The following is a 21,888-nucleotide window of genomic DNA, read 5'->3' as shown; positions in this document are numbered from 1 at the left end:
AATTATTTTAATTGAAAATAAAAACACTTGTATTTTAATGCTGTTGTTAATTTCAGCTCAGCATTCAATAAGATCTCCCCCATGAAACTGATTGGCAAACTTAGCACTCTGGGCTATGCAACTGGATATTAGACTTCCCCACAAAAAAAGACCCCAGGCAGTTTGGATTGGCAGTCACACCTCCACTCTGAGAGTGTTAAATATTGGAGCCCCCCAGGGCTGTATGCTCAGCCCCCTCTTCTTCATGCTGTACGACTGCAATCCCCGCCATGGGAGAGAACTCAGTTGTGATGTTTGGGGACGACACCACCATCATCGGCCGGATTACAAACAACGATGAGACTTCATATCGAGAGGAAATCAGCAATCTTGCAGAGTGGTGCTCAGAGAGCAACCTTCCGCTCAACGTTGGCAAAACCAAGGATCGTTGATTTTAGAAAAAATAAGGCAGAATCCCACACCCCTGTCTACATCAGTGGAGCTGAGGTGGAGCAAGTGAACACTTCAAGGTTCTCGGGAATCCCGAACAGAAACTCCTCAACTCATCCTCTGTACTATGTTTTTTTTCTTGTGTAGCGTTATGATCCAACCAGGCCACTGTTGAGCAACCCTTTGATGACAAACAAACTTGTAATTACTGTGTCTCTGCGTTACATAATTTGTTCTATTGAAAAACAGATCATGATCTCAATGAGACTTCCTGAATTTCATGTATTAGTGTAATTGTGCAATACTTTATAATGCTATTGTGATAAGTTTATAGCAACCAGAGTAAGTAGAAATGAACTTAATGGACAGTACAACTGGTGCACTGTGAGTCGGACTGGTTTGTCAATGCTTATTCATTGTTGTGCAGTAGCACATTAATGTACATATTGAAAACCATGCATATTAAATATGTACCCATTGAAATAGGTATAGCAAGATGGACTGTGAAAGACAATCAAACAAATAGAAACGGTCAGAGTGTGTTTCCCATGGGATTCCTGACATTCTTTCCTCTCTTTCTCACATTCTGTCTCTCCCTCTTTCTTTCTTTCTCTCTCCCAGCCCTGAGGCAGCAGCTGGCCCCCTCACATCCTGACAGGCCTACTAACTAGCACCCAACACAAACATACAGACACACAGACACAGACACACACCTAACAGGCATGTGTGAGGCCTGAACCAGAAAGTGTGAAATGAGACATCTGGGGAACATACAGACATGAGGGAGTGAACAGCAGAGAGTCACAGACGCTGGATGTGAAAAAGGTTTGTTTGCTGAACACCAGACTGCTGGAAAAGAGATAATATAATTCTCCATTGTTGAGGCTAAATGGGACTGGCTGAAAACAAGGGCAAAGGTCAGTGTTTTGGCAAAGATAAGGATCTGCAAGTTCAGCAATTACTTTGGAAGAGTCACAATCCAACCTAAACTGTGTCAGCCCTCTGTGTGACCGCAGTGGCAAACACAGGTTGGTTACAAGAGCCTTGGAGGGACACAACCCACTCTCCTTGTTTTGCGTTTTAAATTAGAGAGTGAGCAACCCACTGAGCCTTAGACTAAATCTGACAGAATCGGCACGTGCTGGGTCACAGTAGACATGTGCATCTCAAAATAGAGACAGAGAGAACTGGAGCAGAGCACAGAAAAAAATTAGAGGAAGGAGAGGGAAAGACTTGCCTGCAGTGGTTTGACTTAGCATGCATGAACATGCACATGTGCACGACCCCATCCACACACTCATACACAGTGACAGAGTAGCCTGTGTAGAGTGCTGTGCCCAGAGGCAATGTGGAATCATGGTGAGGTAGGTTTGTAAACAGGCTGCTGTCCAGCAATAATGACGAGTCCTGTGCTGCTGTAACATGGACGGCTTAATACTAAACTGACCACACATCTCGGAAAATACTTTGACATCATTCTGTAACTTTAAGGCTGGCCTGCTTAGAGACCAGAAAGTGGGGTTTATGGCTAGCACGTAAATGTGTAAAAATATATATAGTATATTATAGTATAAATACATGTTTCGGTTTCCTCTATGGTGAATTTCAGCTGAAGAATGACTGACAACGATCCAAAAGGTTTCTTGCTAATCAAGGACTATAAAGAAGTGCATGAATGTTGCATCATGTCCAAGAAGTGCAAGAGCGGGGAATCGAGCAGCTGTGAGTCTGAAAGGATGGTATGAAGCAGCAAGTCTTCACGTTTGAGAATTCCGTTGTCTTCAAGGTGACATGGGAACATCTTTCTGCAAAATGACACAAGTACCAACTTGTCATTCTTGGATTTAGAGTATGGCAGTTTAAAAACTGTGCACAGCCTGCAAGAATAACCAGCCAATGATGTACTTTGTGGCTTTGAAGCACAGCTGTGTGTAGCCCATAATGCCTTATACAGGGTGTGGACACAATAAAAGCAACATGTGTAGAATGTAACACAGTGTAATATCCCATTCTTTCATCTATTTTTTCACTGCTTATCCAGGTTCGAGTCGCAATGGCTAAGGAAAGTAGCCCATATGTCCCTCTTTGAGGCCACTTCTTCCAACTCCTCCAGGGAGAGCCATCAATTTTATTTGTCACATGAAATCTTATGAGTTGCAATTCTAGTGAAATGTTGTGAAATGCTACCCTATCAGCTCCTTGAACTTGTGAATGATTCATCATTAAGCAGAATGTGTCCGTCAGATTGTCACCGACACTCCAGGATCCAGCCAAGGCTCATCAGAAGGACACCGCAGCTCCTAACATCCCGCTGGAAACCGACAGAGGCCAACCAGCTCACCGTCTGGCGCATGCACACTGGCTAGCAGGACGCCCAGCAGAGAAGTAGCAGTCACTGTTCAATTCCTCCGCACTTGCCTTGGTAGCCCTGGCAGCTGTGATGTAGAGATGGATGCAGATGGATGCCCTCCTACATTCTTCCGCTCAATTTTCATTTTCCTTCAGTATTCTTGGGTTTTCTCAGGCCAAATCTTTACCGGTCCAATCAGTGAACAGAGGGAGTGGCTGAGAATGATGACGTTGTGCGCTAGTTTGAGTTGTAGTTCCGTAATGGCGGCGGAGAAAGATGCGAGCGAAGCCATTCGGTCCGTTGTGGCAACGCTGGCGAATATCCAGAAGTTAAAGCCCGAGCAAGAACAATCTTTGCTGAGTTGCGTTGGTGGCCATGATGTTGTGGCCCCTCCTCCCCACGGGGTTTGGGAACAGTTTGATTTTCCAGCTCGCTCCGTTAGTGGTGAAGGAGTTAGCTAAGGCTAATGCTAGCGATGCTAAGCCACGACCACGTCACGACCAAAAGTTAGCGATTGGTTATGGCAGATCCAGAGTGGCTCTGGGCAGATCCAATAGTTTTAAACTTCAACAGAGTACCCGCCTTCAAGGAAGTTAACACTTGTCAATGGAGAGTGGCCAGACTCTGTACAAATTAAATGGACCAGAGTCTGGTAGGACCAGGCTAGTCTTGCTTGTCCACGTAGTCGGGATCGTAGCCATAGGTCATAGATGATAGCAATCTTCACCTTATCCTCTGTGTTTACTCAGAGAATGTTGTTTACATTTGAAAACTATGAGCGGCCAGGCTAGCAGAGATCACTGAATTTAATGCATTGAGACATGCATCTAATACCCCTTTCCCACTGGGCAAAAAATCCACATACACCCACTATGATCTGCAGTGATGGAAACAGGACACCCGGCTAAATACGCAAATTAACAGCCCCTTTCCGTCGGTAACTTAAGATATAAAGTGAATGTGCACTGTATCTAGTAAGCTCCGGCTGTGGCCAGTGTGTTTGAGAGCTTCACAAGCTTCTCTGTCACGTTAACAACAGGTCAGTCTAAATTGTGAAATGCTGACTGTAGCTGGGTGAAGTTATTATTCCTCATTTTGAGCCTTTATGATGAAATGAGAGTTGAGAATAGGAGGTACTTTTCATACACATGGGTGAACACATTGAAGAAGTGTGCGAGCATAAGTGAATGTGTGTGCTTGGTGTGTATTAACACATCTGGTTAAGCCAGCAGATTAACTAGACCAAAGCCTTCCTTCACTCACTCCCTTCTGCGCGGTCAGTAGGCAAGGCGGTCAATCCTTAAGCCTGTCAGACCGTCTTATCTGGAAACACATAGACATTGCACAATGTTATCACACACACACACACACACACACACACACACACACACACACACACACACACACACACACACACACACACACACACACACACACACACACACACACACACACACACACACACACACACACACACACACACAAGCCGCCCAACAACAACAACAGGATAGACAGATAGCGACTTAGTAGGCCGACTACTACTGGACTGTAAAAGAGATTCTAGGTCATCCAGCACTTTACATCCTTCTTTACTCACAGGCCTTGACTAGTGGATGGAGGTCCTGTTGTGCTTATTAAACACTAACTAAACTAATCTAATGAAAATATGAACACACAGAAAACAGACATACATATTTTTTTTAAGCATGTTGAGCATGGTGTACTAATGGTGACCCCACAAACTAGAAAGCATCTTGTAATGGTATCCCACCAGCCGCAATGCCAAATCAGGCCAGGGGCATAGAGTGGAGGGGGCAATGGTCCCTAAACTACTTCCTATCCCCCTGCTTCCTCCGCCATGCTCCGACCACACTTGAACTTTGGCCTAAACTTGAAAGTTATTTCTTATTTCTCATCTTAACTACACACTTGTTAAGTTTCGTGACTGCATCTTGCACGGTTGTAACGCTATCACAGTAGTCTCGCATTGCCAGACCTTCCACCACAGCGCTGCAAAGGAGGATCTGGCTAGTCCACACAGCAATCCGTGATGGGAGAAAAACGTGCTCGGGTTTATTGGCATGTCTTTAAACCAGTCACAATCGTCATGGGCGCCGGACGGAGCCACGGTGCCTCTGCTAAATAGACTCAGGAAGGAACTTGTTTTGGTGGAACATGTGTACGTTCAAAAGTAGTTTTAGTCGTGCAACAGAAAACTCAAATTGGACAGATAGTCTAGCTAGCTGTCTGGATTTACCCTGCAGAGTTCCCACTACAGTAGGTGTCTCCAGGAACTTTTTTTTTCTACAGTACCGCAGACACCAGATGAACCAAGGGATGCAATTGTTCTGGACCTGACGGGGGCAGCATACACGCACAAGTGTTCTAGTCTGCCACTAAATGTGGAAGAATAAGGACACCTCCTTGCCCTGTGATGGCTTGACCGCAGTAAGCCTCTGGTTTTACCGTATGTTACAGCAATGGCTTTCACGAGTTCACCTGGAACTCCCGAACAGTGAGTAGGTCTGTTTCTCTCTGCTGTTGTTTTTTTTTAACATAGAGCCTAATGTTAGCTTTGAAAGCTGACAATAGCTAACGTCGGCATTTGTTCCAGCTGACCTCCGCATAACATCAGTTGTGATGTAAGTAGTGATGATGAAGTTGTGATGAAGTACTGATGACATAACGTTAGCTAGGTAGCTAAGTTAATCATAAGTTAACAGGGGGTCGACCACACAGCTAACAAGCTTACAACGTGTAGGGCGATAGAAGCACAACACACACCAGCAACATTTAGTGGCCGGCCTACGACTGAGTGAGTCAGCATACGCTCTTTTTTATTTTTTGGGACATTTTAGGCCTTTATTTGTATAGGACAGTTTAGACTTGAGAGGGGGAATGACATGCAGCAAAGGGCCGCAAGTCTGAGTCAAACCCACGGCCACTGTGTCGAGGAGTAAACCTCTATATATGGGCGACCGCTCCACCAGGTGAGTTTACCAGGCACCCGGCATACACCCCTCTGTCATTGAGACCAACTGAAAAACTCCAAAAAAAATAGCTATGTGGACACAGGCCCTAAGACTAGACAAGCTCTATATAAATGCAGTCCATTTAAATCATGAATCTGTCCGGACATTCAATGCCAGCTTTTGGTACTTAGCAATTTCACACTCAATGCTATGGAGACAATTTGGTTGGTACCATGTATGATGTTTGATACCCAGTTAGTTGTAGTCCTACTTTGATCCAGCTGATGTGTCAGAGGATAAGCCACTCTGATAGAGAAGTTAATTCTTGGGGAAACTTGGGGAATGCTGAATAAATTAAATAATCAAAAGGCAGTAAACTTCTATCAGTTCAACTCTGATGTAATGTCCCGCATGCAACTCGCAGCTCTGCTTGCAAGGTCAATCTCATAAAAAGCTTCTGATGTGCTCTCCTCCTGAGTTGCTTTAGGAAAGCAGAGGCAGCAGGACTGTGAAGTACTGGCCTTGATACACTTGAGAAGCAGCATGAAGCAGGCATCACTTCCCCTCTCCTCCCAGCTCCCTTCAGTTGGGATCGGACTCTCAGCTCTGTTCAGCTTTCTACACTGGCGCTGGATCTTGCTAATCTTTCCAGGAGTTTTATTCAATCTGCCAGCTGGACAAAAGGGGCAGGAAGCTGCTTTTTGCCCCCTCAGAGAGAGGCGGATTGAGTGGGAAAAGAAGAAAAGAGAGGCTTAAGACGAAAAACCACCAGAAGAGCAGTTTCTGGTGAAGGTCCTTCTTAGAGAAAGACTGACTGAAGGCAGAAAAACTAGAGCTGCATCCTGGTGAGCCCAGAGCTTCACATGGGCATGATGAGCACCAATACAAAACACACAATACCACCATTCTTGTCTCACATTGCCAGACCTTCCTCCACAGCGCTGCAAAGTAAGGTCTGGCTAGTCCCCACAGCATTGCGGGATGGGAGAAAAACGTGCTCTGGTTTATTGGCGTTTTCTTCCAACCAATCACAATCGTCTTGGGCAGCGCTAAGCTCTGGATGGAGCCACGGTGCCTCTGCTAAATAGTCTCAGGAAGGAACTTGTTTTGGTGGAACATGTGTACGTTCAAAAGTAGTTTTAGAAAACTCAGATTGGACAGAGAGTCTAGCTAGCTGTCTGGATTTACCCTGCAGAGATCTGAGGAGCAGTTAACCATAGTCCTCACAAATCCACCAGAGGTTAGAACGCCAACACAGAGACAGAGGAAGGGGACGGACATCCGGCTGAGAATGAGGGACATCTGGCGGAACCTCCGGCGGCACCGGAACAATCCAGTAAATGAAACGTCGTCGATATAGACTACCACCATTCTGACTGCCATACCAATAATTGGTTTGAAACCTAAAATGATATTACACACCCAATCAGAACCAATCGACAATCCCACAAAGCCGCACAGTCCACCACAGCCAGTGGTGTAGTGTCTGTTCATCATCATCCGTTTCAGCACAGCAACGGTGTCAACGCAGTCAAAAAAGTAGAAGCTGGCTTAACTTTAGTTGAAATGTGATGCAACCTCGTATACAATGATTATCGCCGGCCTTCCTAAATTGTATTTTATAATTTCAGCGTTGCATTGCAATTTCATACCTGTTGCAACATGCAAAATCCTTGCATTTCTTTAACGCAGTGCCCAGTTACAGTCCGTGTGACTGCCACTGGCGGACACTACATCTATTTTTGTGGATTTTCAATCAGAAAAAGCTGAATTTTACGAAGGATTTTAATCCATAATGTTACCACTGCAGATGAACAGTCAGCAAGTTTAGTTAGCTGAATTTTGATGCTATGCAGTTAGCAGGGTACCCCTGTTGGATGTTGGATGGGTTTCCATTCACGTACCCTACAACGGAGGAGTGACAGCGACTCACCGACACCGTCCTCGTCTTGTGCACAACTCTCTCAATGTTTGTGTTAAAAGGGGTTGTACTCAAAATTCAATACACTGATATGGCAGAAAATATTTGCTTTGTAAAGATATAAAGATACAGTGGAGTAATGACATCCATAGCAGAGAATGAAGTCACACTCTCTCAGTTTGTGTTGTAATCTGAGCTTCTCGGTTCTTTTTTTTGAGAGACGATCCGGCCGCGAAAAAACTAAGGTGTTTCACACATTGGGGAGCCGTGTGGTCACAGCCCTCTGTTTTTTTCAGTATTGGAAGAAGAAATGAAGTGAAATTTAACCCATCCTAAGCATTAGGAGGAGTGGACCGCTATACATACAGAAACTTGGGGTTCGGTGTCTTGCTCAAGGACACTTTGACATGTGGCCGGAGGAGCCTGGGATCGAACCACCAATCTTGTGGTTGAGGGGCGACCCGTTCTACCTCTGAGTCACAGCCACTCCCCAGGTGTACAGCCTCTTTAACTATTGGTCGGACTCAGATAAGCATTTAAAATTATTTATGTTAAGTTTTAGTTTATTTGGAAAAAAATGAGAAAGAGACCCAGATTGGAAAACACTGGAATTTCCTTTAAACAGATTCACTTTTGTGTAAGATGGTGACAATTATTTCCTATCATGTCAGTGTTGCTTTAATTGTATACTACCAGAATTCTTTTGATTATTCTAATCCACCTTCCTATGACTAAATTTAGCTTGTAGGGCACACAGAGCACTAGATTATAAAATAGTCTTTCGCAACAGTATCGAGCATAGTTTGGTAATATTAACACAGTAACCCACACCGCCTGCTGCAGTCATAAACACGGTACAGCTGGATGCCATTACAATCTGTTAATCTGAAGCGTCTCGCCAAGAGAGATATTAGAGCTTACATTTCAGCCAGTCTGACCTTTGTTATCTCTCTCTCCGTCACACACTTTATCAGACGAGTCCCCAGTTTCTACTCACCCGAATTTACACAGAACGACTTTTCAAACGATTTCACTGTCGCAGACTACTTTCCTATATTGTAATGAAATCCTGAGTCTTGCTCTATTATCTGAGCAAATACTATAGTATACTATAGAGTATTGGATCGGGACGCAGTATTGGCAGATATTTAATATTTAAAAAATCGGATCAGGGGATCTACAAAGCTGATCGGGACATCCCTACCTGTAACTAGTTCCATCTGTCAGGAGCGTAAAAGTTAAAAGCACTTTTTCCTAACTTACGATTGATGCGTGGCATGATAAGTCTAATGTGTGTTCGTGAGCAATTTAGCAGTGAAAAAGGATACAGGGGAATCTTGCCACAATTGAAAATTGAAAAAAATGACAATTTTTGCTAGGTAACCTGCAGGCTTCTGCCCAGTGATCTTATACTCCACCATCTGCCTGTTCCAAAACTACAATACTGGGCCTCTGAGTCGAGCCGAGGCTTCACACTTCACTACAATGCCAAGTTCAGCAGTGCTGAGGCCAGCCTTCAATCTTTACTTTCACAGTCTGCCTAACGCTGTAGGTCCAGCTGGCTGCTTCTCAAATAAAAAAAACAACAATCAGCTCTCTTGCCTCTGCCTAACACTGGTATTTCCTATTTTTCTCTGTCACTTCTCCATTACATTGGCTTGTGATCATGGTCATATGTATGAACTTTGTAGTCCTCATTTTTGGTTGATTCTACGTTTAGTGACGCAGGAATTGGGAGTTTATTGTACCTTTTGCCAAAGTTACACAGTATAAGTCTATGGTGAATGCCTAACATTGACATTTCACCATACAACACTGTATACATGACTTCTACTAGATGCATGGATTAGAATGATGTTGCATACATTGCTAAAGCTGCACAAGCCAATCTCACACTTAAATAGCTCTCCAAACTTTATTGGACATATTGGACCTTTTAGCCTCTATGTTCAAACTCGCTGTATGTGCACATGAGTATTTCCGCATACCAGTTTGTTTGTGGTTGTTACCATGGTGAATCGTAGTCTCATGGCTCCATTCATGCTGCCTTTTATAGCGGTGGTGCACGCGCTTAACTCTGAGTCAACCTACTCCGAGTTGATTGAACCAACTTAAATCAGCTGTTCTGGAACTGAAAACTCAGAGTTTCCATCTCAGGGTACATCTACTCAGAGTTCAGGGTTAGACTCAGAGTTTGTTAAACCTCCTTCATGAAACCAGGTTCAGTCATACTTGAGCCAACATCCTGCGGCTCACGTCCCAAATCAAGTCGTCCAAAGCACACAGATGTGTTATTTTGCGGACCTGGGGCCACAGAGACAACTCTCCTAGAAACTGTGGGAATCTAGCTTTGACAAGAAATATTTTCACATGCTACCTCTCCGTCACTATGAGATAAAGTCACAGTTTAAGTTTCACCTCGTCAATATCTCGTCTTTGTCATGGAGAAAAATAGTCTGTGAACAATGCCTTTCATCACAGCTTTCATTCATCATAGCATCACAGCTATGATGAAATCAGAAAGCATTCAGTGGTGGGACAAACTAGCCCCAGCTGAGAAAACCTCCCTCTGATCCTCTTCTTTAACTGTCCGCTGTGTGCAGGGTTTTTCCTGCATAGATGAATTTTGGGGCCCCCCAAAGAGGTTTTAGCCAGAGCCAAAAAGAAAATCACCTGTGCCAAAATGATAAGAATTGAGAATAAAAATGATGGACTCTTCAGAAGAGGTCATTATCTTCACTCCAGTTTCTGTGCGCGACAGTCACAATCTTCTGAATATAGTCATACTTGAATGAAACAGACGTTCATTAATATAAAAAAGTTACGCATTTCACCAGTTTTGTTAATTGGGGTTTCCTTTACTCAAGCAAAATGTACATTTTTGTTGATCAAATTGTCAGAAATAAGATACAATTTCGGTTTAATAAAGTAACACAGACTCATTGCCTTTACTGTACACGGACCAATCATGTGTACTTTCGTGCATAGTCACCCCCACCCCAAAGGCTCATTCTGAGTCTGTGTGTAGCGTTGACAAACCGCTATGTCCTTCACATTTGTGTGTGAAATTTGGATCAGCTGGGGTATGCGGGGCTGGGAGCCAAAAAGCTGGGGAGAGAGACAGAGGGGCCCATATGTGAGAGGGCCTGAAACAGGATCCAATTGATTGCGGAGCTCTCTTTGGTTCTCACTCAAGACATCACTCTGCTGTCTTTGTGTCCCTCCTGCGTCTCGTCCACAGTGGCTGTTTACTAAACAGGAAGCTACAAACCCCAGGCTGAAATAATAAAGGTTGGACGCCTCTTTGTGTTAATGTCTTTCTCTGTCCACTGAACTGATCTGGGGTCACCGCCAGATTCACAGAGTTAGATTTATGACATTTTAAAACATTTTAAGGCTAGCTGGACCAAAGTTTAAGACCAACGTAGAAACCTAAAAAAAAAAAACTGCCAAAACAACTGCCAAATCCAAAATATATTTCTGAGGGAGCAGAAATGATGAAAGGCAGAAAGAAAGAGAAGCACAATAGGAAATTATATTTTAAGGGTCCAACTGAGTATAGTAACACATACAGGATATATTTAGAGTTTTCAAGCTTTAGTTTAGTTAGGGTTTTAAAGGAATAGTTCAATATGCCTATTTGCTTTTGTTGCGAGAGTGAGATGAGAACCAATCAATCAATCTCCTGCCCGTGCTTTAAGGACAGAGTTAGAGTCAAGAAAAGCTTGAACACTGAAAGCAGGGGAAACTGTTTTTGCTGAGTCCAAAGTTGCAAAAATACACCGACACAAACTTCTAATTGTCTATCTTGTAAATTTAATCCACCGTGAGGAGACATGGATCCCTCAATCCACCTTTAAGTAGAAAAAAGGTAATTACAATTTTGTAATTGAATATGAAGTATCTGCCAACATAGTACTCAATATTTTCACTTTTTGTATATATATATATATATATATATATATATATTTAATACATTGTGCACATTTTCCATGTACAATGCATATCTGTTCATTACAGGTTACAGGCCCCATTCACGCAGAGCCTGGTTAAATACGTCAACAGAAAGCCGAAGTGAAAACCCTAACCTTCCGGTTTCTGTTCCAGGGGTAAGACAACCTCATTCTAAATCCCATTAACATCCGTAACTATGCTAATAACCAAAAATCCAGCCTCGGAACAGAACGTTTCTCAACAGTATGTCATGTGGCTGGCTCCATATGTTTATATAAGGACGGTAGATTGAAAAAGGTTCTAATATTGTTGTGTTTCAACATTTATGTTTTTAGCGTGCATTTAATGAACACCGTTTCCCATAAGCCCTAGACCAGAGATCTTGAACAGGGGGTCCGGGGCCCCTAGGGGGTCCTTAGAGTTGCTGCAGGGAGGACCTCCAAATTATTGTTTGATAGTTTTAAAAAAATGAATATGTTATTAACTTGAATCCAACATATTATTTGTAAAGATAAATCTTTTTTTAAATGTACACAACACTGACGATAGGCTTACTGGCCTGTAGGTAAGGTAGCTATCCACAGATACAGTTAAACTTAAGGATGAACTGTTCCACATTTTAACATTAAAACATGATCTATACGGTAAATATATGTATGAATATGTCAACAATTCTTTTAAAAGCTTAGTATTGTATGCACCATATAAAAGGTATGTATAAAGGCTTTAGGCCACCCTACATGTTATTGTAGGCCCACTTTAATATGCAGCTCAATTTAATACAATATACGTAGCAAGGGGTCCCTGCTCCATCTCTTTTTCAGCTGAGGGGTCCTTGGCCTAAAAAACGTTGAAGACCCCTGCCCTAGACCGTTGTAGGCTAAACGTCACAATGTCTCATTTGAATCTATGCAGCTGTCTGCAGGCTCGTGTCTCAGCTGCGTCTTACAGGCTTAAACTGGATCCCACCAGGCGCAGCTGCGCTGAGTATCGACAGCGAAACCGGATACATACTCCCCGCGTGCCTATGTGTGTGTGTGTTAGAGGAGACAAAACGTGGCAGTAAATGACAGTAAAGACTCTCACACTGAGCTGAAATGGAAACACGGCGTGCACTGCGAAACACGTCAATTGCGATTTGAATTAAAAGGCATTTTTAAGGATCTGTTATTCTTCACAACATTGAAGTGAAAGAGTGCTCGGTTTATTTGAATGTGAATAATCATGGTAAATAATAGTGATCTCAATATTGACCAAAATAACAGTAATTATCATTTTGGCCATGATCGTGCAGATTCAGCCAGAAGAAGACAATGCTTCCCACAATGCCAGATGCTCTCCTGATCGTTTTTTTCGTTCATGCACTTAGGCAGTGATTAAAAAATCCTTGGGCCCTCCCTCCAGCACCAAACAGGAAGCAGCAACAGCTAGAGCCAGTGTTATTTATTGTTGCCATGGCGCCATGCTAAACTAAACGCTAAAGAGGGAAGGTTGCAGATTTTCAACCCTTCTGAAGCGAGTCATCCAGCTGAGATTTACCGGTGGATGAACACAGACCTCTGGCTACTGGAGACATTCATCTGCATGTACAGCAGGACAGAACATCTGCTGACTTTACCTTAAAGTTAGCAGCTAATGCTAGCTAGCTTGGTTAAAGTTTTCAAAACGATTCTAGTTGTAGTCTTGTAATGTTTGACCCTGCAAGATCCCCAGTCTTTACATATTATGACAGTCTTTAACGATAGATGTGAGATGACTGTCTTTAGATGTGAGATGGAGTCAGACTTCAGTCTGTTCAAAGTCTTCTAGTGTCTGGTAGGCATAAGACGTTAAATAGAAGGGAAAACCCTGCTATACAAAACTACTTATTCATGTGTTAGTGTGGTGTGTCCATAAAGAAAGCCAAACGCATGGTCCCTCCACGCCTCTGTCCACTTCCTTCCTTCTGTAATGCTGTTAGCCACATTTTGTGACCAGGTTCAGTCATACTTGAGCCAACATCCTGCGGCTCATGTCCCAAATCAAGTCGTCCAAAGCACACAGATGTGTTATTTTGCGGACCTGGGGCCACAGAGACAACTCCCCTAGAAACTGTGGGAATCTAGCTTTGACAAGAAATATTTTCACATGCTCCCTCTCCGTCACTGAACAACACTGTAGATCACATGTGTCAAACTCAAGGCCCGGGGGCTAAATCAGGCCCCTCACAAATTTTGATCCGGCCTGCATATTAGGTTCACAATAAATCGGAAAGTTTTTCAAACTTAGAACAGAATTTGTCAGATTGGCCCACATTGAGATTTAAAAATCCCCACAGTACCGGTGAGTTTGCATATTTAGGCTGTGAAACAGGTTTTTTAAAATGTAATCAATGTTTTGCTTGATTAGCTAAACTCTATGATGGCTAAGGAATTATTTTGCTAACTTTTTTAGGACTTTATGTTGACCAAACCGTAAGTGCAAATATGCAATAATACAGTCAAAGATATTTTAGTTTTTTGATTAAATAGAAGTAACTATTAATGTTTGGCCCTTGATGTGGCACTGAGTTTGACACCCCTGCTGCAGATGTTCTCAAAGCCAGGCCACCCAGGGGACCGCCGTCCTGCAGAAACGGCTTTTTAAACTGTCAACTCGTCATCCTGAGCAGCTGAGTACGCTGGATGCCCCACATGCTTTGCCTCCTTTGAACCTGCGCTGATGACATACATTCGCACAAAAATGAAAACACACTCAGACGAGCGGACGCAGACAGATGGGCAGGTGTGCATACGAACTGTAAGTTTGGCTCGGGCGCACAAACACTCTCACATGAACAGAAGCAAACACACACATTCACTACTCAGTCATGAGTCAGATGGAGATGTTTCCAACTTACCGACAACCATTAAAGTAAACTCAAAGCCTCTTTTGACAGACTTCCGATACACCTGGTTGGGGAGATTGGCAAAGCCCACATAGCCCTCCAGGTTCCGCTGCTGAAGGAAAACACACACACACACACACACACACACACACACACACACACACACACACACACACACACACACACACACACACACACACACACACACACACACACACACACACACACACACACACACACACACACACACACACACACACACACACACACACACTTTCTGTTAATGCAGGAATCACACGGTATGAATAATAAAGTCACACGCCTTAAGACCTTTAAGAAATTGTCGTTAAACATTGAAACCGCGATTATAGAAACAAATTGACAATTATTATATAATTGTTACAGGCCTACATACACACTCTCTTAAACTCTGAAATTTGTATTATTTAACATAGAATATAGGCCCGCAACAGAATAGGCTTTTGGCAAAAGATGAGCAACACAAAGATGCATGCATGCAACGCACACAGAATCTCTGTTGCTATGGCAGCGATGTTAATAGGGCCACGTGCTGCGTCTCTGATGCTTTCAAACTTGAAAGGACGCGGTAAAGTCACTATCCATGCATCCAGGGGACGCACTAGGGCTGGGCAATATCTCAATATTATATCAACATCAATATATTTGAGGCAGTGTTGTAGTCAAGACCCCCTAAATCGAGACCAAGTCATCCCCGAGACCAGAGTGTATCAAGACCAAGTCAAGACCAAGTCAAGACCAAGTCAAGACCAAGACTTTGAAGGGTTGAGACTGGGGGTTAACAGTAACAAATTAGAAATGAGTCAAGTTATTGGTAGCATTTGATGCAGGAAGTTTTACGTCCAATCACAGTAACGATGTTAACACATACAATTAGACAATGCACAGACAATTTAGTGATATCCCTGCAGTGGTGGTCTTGAAATAAAATCCAGAGTCCTCTTTGTCCGAGACCGAGAAAAAATGCGGTCGATTCCAAGACGAGACCTTCAGAAAGTGGTCTTGAGACCGGTCTAAAGACCAAGACCAGTCTCTAGTACTACAACCCTGATATGAGGCTAGATATCGTCTTACATTTTGGATATCCTAATATCGTAATATGACACAAGTGTTGTCTTTTCCTGTTATTAAAGGCTGCATTACAGTAAAGTGAAGTCATTTTCTGAACTAACCTGCTGGGTGCAGACCAGCTGTTGTTGTTTGCCTTTACCCACTTAGTCATTGTGTCCACATTATTGGGGATTATTTATCAAAACTCTCATTGTGTAAATATTTAGTTAAAGCACCAATAGTCAACCCCACAATATCGACATTGATGTATTTGGGCAAAAAAATATGGCAATATTTGATTTTCTCCATATGGCCCATTTCTAGTCCACATTCATTATAGGAGCGCTTAGACTGCATTTGGGGACGGTTCCGGAAGGATGGTGAAAAAAGTGAGTAAGTAAGTACTGTCTGGGACCCACTCAAATGACCACCTGTGGCTCACTACGTTGAAACCATATCAACATCACTGCTATGGTATTATACTTGGGTGTAAACGGCAGATTTGGAGCAGCACACAGTCATCGTGTGCACACAAAGTGACAAGAATCTTGTTTTTGTGTGAACCTGCAATTAGTATTCCTGTGTCCTGCAGCGGCAGAGCCCCTTTGAAGTGAAGTGCAGCTGGGATGAACACAAGTCAGGAAAAATGGCTGTTTTAAGGGGAAAAGAGAGGTGATGGGGTGCAGACACAGAGAGAAAAAACTGGCTTTCTCCGAGGAAGATGGAAAGAGGAAGTGGAGTCTGCCCTGCCAAAGTCCATCAAACAAGTAAACTAAAACAGAACAGGAACATAAGTCAATAAATGAAGCCAATCAGTTCCTCAAAGCAGAAATGCAGAAGCATATCCCTCTGTGGAGAAGGACAAGGCAACACAAACAAATCCAATCTCGCTACGCGTTAAACAAGTCCATCCTGTTCCTCATGTAGGAAAGTGGATCTATGGATCTATGGATCGTAATCACGGTTTCTTTGTTTAACCGCAAATAGTTGCTGATGTTAACTAAGGTCCTCAGGGGTATGACTGACAGGGTTCCTGCAGGTTTCACCAAGTCAAATTTAAGACTTTAAGACCATTATGAATGACATTCAAGACCTTTATGAAGACATAAAAGTACAACGAAATGCAGAGTCACAAAATTATTTGCAAAATAGCCTAAATAAATTTGAATAAAAGCAAAACGGAGTAATAATAGTTGGTAAATATACAGCAAATTATATTTGGACTAGCAAAAGAAAGAACTACAACTATAAATACTAATTAAAAAAACATTATAAAGCACTGCAGAAGCATTAGAGGTAGCATTGCATGGACGTAGGAAAATTAAGACCTGTGTAAAATTATTATAACACAATTTAAGACTTTTTAAGACCCCGTGGAAACCCTGGACTCATGATGGTTATTGTTGACTTTGTTTAGAATTGTGCCAAATTGTAATTTTCTAAGTGATTATTGGTCGGACTGTTGAGCTTAAGCTATGCTAGTGGCAGCTGTCACTTGTTGTCATAGCACCTCCAAACATCTGGGCTGTAGTAGCTGTCTCAAGCCAGAGAAATTGAAAGAGAACAGAGACAATTATATTGTTAATCGCAATTATTTCTGAGACAATTAATTGTACAGCAACATTTGGAAAGTCAGGCTCACCAGCTGCTCTCTCTCTCTTCACCACCAAGATATCTCTTCATCCCGTTCTCACTTCCCCATCACTCTCTACCTCCAGTCTGCTGTCGGATCCCCCCCCCCTCTCTAATCACTGTGCACTGCCTTGCACGCTACGCGGGGCAAACACAATCGATTGCTGGCCTGGCTGCCAGTGAACGCCTCTCAGGCTCTGTCATGCATGGCGCCGATGGAAAACTGCAGCTCTGCACTGATAGGTCGGCTGAAAGAGGGGGTTTAAAGGCACCTGCAGCTTAACTTTTGACCAATTTACACTCCTAAATGAAGGCAGAGAATGAACCTATCCTTGTTTGTGAAAACATAAAATAGGGCATTATAAGGCCATGTCCATGCCACCGCAGATAAGTGCTAGTGTACACTCGTTTGATCATCATATCCGGGCTTCTGTACTTGAGACTATTGCTTCCGTCTGATGCATCTTTTGTGCGCTATGAACACACAACAACGTTTAGTAGCCAGTTTATGTTGCACTTAATAATTCCTTGCAAGTGTGAATACAAGTGACCATGTGCCACCATTTGTCACACCACAATCATACATTAGTGTTTCTCAAAACCAGACATTAGCATTCTTTCAGCTCTATTGCAACATTTTGGGGAAGACCCTTTCCTGTTTCAACATATTAGTGCACGAATCCAGGTGCATAAAGAAATGCATTTCCCGGTTGGGATGTAGAAGAACTTGACTGGCCTGCAAGGAGCCCTGAGCTCAACCCCATCCAACATCTTTGGGACAGACTGGAACCTTATGGGCCAACAACATTAGTAGCGGACCTTAGTAATGCTCCTGTGGCTGAATGGAGCCAGGTTCCTGCATCTTGTGAAAACTTTCTCAGAGGAGTGGGAGATGTGCGATATTCAACATTCACATATGGTTGAACTAGGGTTTAACAATTTGGGGGAAATATCTAATAATTGTGAATATTTCCAGGGATATGCAATATGATTCACGATAATGGAGGAAATTATACATGTTGCATCATTATGATTATTTTAAATTGAGAAATATATTAAAATGGTCATTGTGTGATTTTTTTGCAAACATTTGTAGCAAACAAATATTTTTCTTAAGTCTGTAGAATATGATTGAACAAATATTGCACCTGCAGAGATTTGGATATTGTCTGTATTGATGATGAGCACTGACTCATCATTATGAACAAATGTTGATCTAGACTTCCACAATTAAAAAACACAAAAACAGCCTCGCAGAGCTTTCCTAGAAACACAAAAATAAATGTATTCCCCCCCCAACGGATATGCATTCAAATATTCTGGACTATTTGAGGGGTGTCAAAGTTACCAGTATTCTGTGGACGTTTTGGACACACAGAATGTGGGAAAAGAAAAGGAAACAATCTATTTGCCTTGTCAATACTATGTGATGTATGCAGCTCAACACCAGGAGTAACTACTCTGAATGAGCCTGAAGCACTTTCCACCACTTCCATGTTTGATCCACCCACATACATTTTGTAAGTTTTGTGTGTGTAATTATGAATGTGTTACATAAGGTGCCAACTCTGATGGTGTGTGTGTGTGTGTGTGTGTATACACGTCTTGATAGGAATCTGTGGATCAAATGTTGCACTATATGAGTTTACTGTGCATGTGCAAGAATGTGAATGCATCAACATACATGCATGTGTGCATGAATGAGAAACCCTTTTATTTACATGGACCTTGTGTCTCTAGCACAGAATGAGGTTTGTAGCGCCTACGTGAGACACACAACACGCTTGAAAGGTCACATTTCTAGCTAATGATAACTGTATTCATCATTGCATCACAATCACTATTTGCAATGCTGCAATGGCACTTGCCACTTTAAAAAACATTTAATATGATTACTAATGTAGTTCTTTTTCAGAAAAAAAAGTGATTAAGAGAAAAACAGCCCGGGAAAAGAGGGCAGTAATGGGGGATGAGAGAGAGAAAGGCTAGTCAGTCCATACTATTACTGTTAACCCCTCCCCCAGTCCAACCAGTGGTGATAGTAGCTGCCTGGTTCACTGACATCATCTGTATTGCAAAGTCCCCCTTCCCCCGCATGCATTCAGCAGCTGATGCTGAGGCCCTCTGAATGCTTCCATCAGCTATATTAAACTTTCATTTATTACATATTGAATATTAATCATGTAATATATATTGCATTTCATAACACTGCAGTAGGGCGACAGAAATCATTTGAAAATAGTGCCGGTGTAATTTCTTTCTTTTGTTATTTTTTAGCAATAAGCCCACTGCTCCTACTCTATCTCTCCACTCCGACTGGATCACAAACAGATAGAGGACAAAGTAAGTGCTAGTGTACACAGCAAAGCAGATGTGGTCCACCAACAACAGTTGTGTGGACAGTCACACCAAACTGCATTCAACAATTAAGCAGTTTAATAAAGAGTTGCTATCTACAGTACATGTACATGTTTGGGAACACAGTTTAATATCTCTGGTAGTGAGTGATTCCGACATTATTGTTATACATACAATACAGTCCACCAAGCACTTTTTCACTCAATTAAATTCCCTTTATTATTATTTACATTGATCGTGGTCTAGCTAAACGGCGAGATTTCTTAAAGGAATTTGGCGAAGGAGAGCAAATCTCATCTGGGTTCATAAAATCCGACCACCATAGTGTGGCTATAATCTCAATTGTAGGCTACTAAATGACATACTTTCACTAGTAATATTGTCATGGTCGGTGGGAAAACACATCTAAACAAGAGTGTACTGTTGCCCATAATATATGTCCCCATTGCAACGAGGTATAATTGAAAGCAGACCACGTAACCCCCGATACATGCCGTTCTAACGTCCGGGGAGCCTTCAAGCCAGCCTCCGTTCAAATAACTGCTATTTAAAAGACAACCTTATAGTGTTATCTCTTTGTCATTTGGTACATTTAGCGAAAATTGTATCCACCAAACATGATATATTGCAACAAAAATGCAAATGATGTTATACTTTCGCCACCCATAACCTCCCTTTACCAGAGTAACGAACAGAGGTGGGAGGCGTGATTCATTTCATAACGATGTCATTGAACGTTACAGAAATACGTCTTGTTAAGTCAACCACATTACGCCGATCTTATCAGTAGACTATATTGATTTGTGAGAATGTGCGAGTAAGTGTTTCTTTCAAGTATGTCTTTGTAGTTATGCGAAATATCATAAAACCACCAGCTACTAAAAGGAGCTTGGCGTTTAGTTTGCTCCATATAAGGGGAGGTCGGTACCAGCAGCAACCAAAACACACGAGTATGGTTAAATAGGGTAACGTTATGGATTTCAATGATATGCTATAGAAAACAACAGTATGTCAACACTTGCACATTGATCTAACGTTACTTGAAAGACAAATGGACTTACAGCGATGCTGGGAACCACAGTCTCTGGTCGCTCGATCATTGTTGCTACTGTGCTGTCACAACCCAGCCTGCACGGACATAAACTGATTAACGTCCAAAAAGATGACGGAGCGGAGAGAAATGCGCTCTTTCCACCCTAAAACCCGTAGTTTGGTGTAAACAAAAATAAGCAAAGTGCGTCTGTAAACGAATGAATGAGGTTAAATTACATATGGCCGCTGACGGATAGCTACTACTACCAGATGTAGCGTTAGCACAGTGAAGAAAAATGCTTAACGACTGTTTTTTTTTCCTCACAAGGCAAACAAATGAAATGTATACAATGCATCCGGTTGAGAATTTCAGAATAATGTGTTTTTTTTTAATTTAAAAACATTTTCAAGGGGAGAAGTTTCTACCCATATCATTGTTAATTTGGCAACAATATTGTTCTGGATATTAAACATTAGAATGTCTTGTCATTATAACCAAAATAAAAATAGTTTATTTTGTTAGCATTTAACAACTAAATTCCTGTGAGTTATACTATTAATTAATAGTTGTTTATCTAAAATGTAGATGTGCTCACATGGTAAAGAGTTCAGCTTCAAATGTGGACAAGGAACACCAGTATCATATTTAAGCTTTTCAGAAAAAGCAGTAAAAGAAACTACCTCATGGCAAAGTACCATAGGTATATACAGAGACAGTTTAGTATAGAGGATATTTGGTAGGCTATAGATATAAAAAAGTACATTATGAGAACTGACAAGTGACAAACCTAGGGCGTGCTAAAGGCTCTTATTTTGAAGGTAAATAGGCCTACGTTCCGGTAAACCACTGGCTGTGTGTGGCCAGCTTGCATCTGTGGGAGACCTGGATCCATCTTCCTATTGGTCAAACACAAATGTGATCGGCCCGGCCTCTGATCGTGTGTGTGATGCCTTCAAGTGCTGGAGGCAGACACTTGCTACCTTCAATGACGGTTGTGAATAGCGCTACTAAACATTTATGATTAATCAACCGACAAAGTGGTAAATGCGGCTTGACATTAATTTGGCCATACCATGGGTAAGTATCAAGTGAGACATATGTGATGCAATTGCTTTAAAAGCCACAAAATATAGGGAAAAAACTGTAGGCCTTCTATGAAACATTTGCTTATCAAAAATAGATTAGGGGAGCATTTAGGATCAGCATTGGCTCTCAGGAGATCATGATATACAGCAATGTAGTTATCACATTTACATAATAATGCCCCAATAATGTTATTTTTCT

At 42.2% G+C, this 21,888-nt stretch overlaps 1 protein-coding gene across 4 annotated transcripts in view; it reads right to left on the bottom strand.

Moving 5' to 3' along the window:
* LOC120564750 (septin-7-like) overlaps positions 1 to 20,922 on the bottom strand; it is a 56,171-nt gene extending 35,249 nt beyond the window's left edge. For 2 of the 4 annotated variants that reach the window (XM_039809968.1, XM_039809970.1), the window contains exons 1-2: positions 20,633 to 20,922; positions 14,505 to 14,604 (exon numbers count right to left, since the gene is read on the bottom strand). In XM_039809968.1, coding sequence (XP_039665902.1) covers positions 14,505 to 14,604; positions 20,633 to 20,671 — 139 coding nt within the window. In that variant the 5' untranslated portion in view covers positions 20,672 to 20,922. The remainder of the gene's footprint in view (positions 1 to 14,504; positions 14,605 to 20,632) is intronic. The other 2 variants (XM_039809969.1, XM_039809972.1) reach the window with 1 other exon arrangement.
* Between the last annotated feature and the right edge of the window lie 966 nt (positions 20,923 to 21,888).

This window comes from Perca fluviatilis, chromosome 8 (assembly GCF_010015445.1).
Source record: "Perca fluviatilis chromosome 8, GENO_Pfluv_1.0, whole genome shotgun sequence".
Taxonomy (NCBI): domain Eukaryota; kingdom Metazoa; phylum Chordata; class Actinopteri; order Perciformes; family Percidae; genus Perca; species Perca fluviatilis.
The sequence above is the reverse complement of the archived record's forward strand: the minus strand, read 5'-3'. Positions and strand labels throughout refer to the sequence as shown.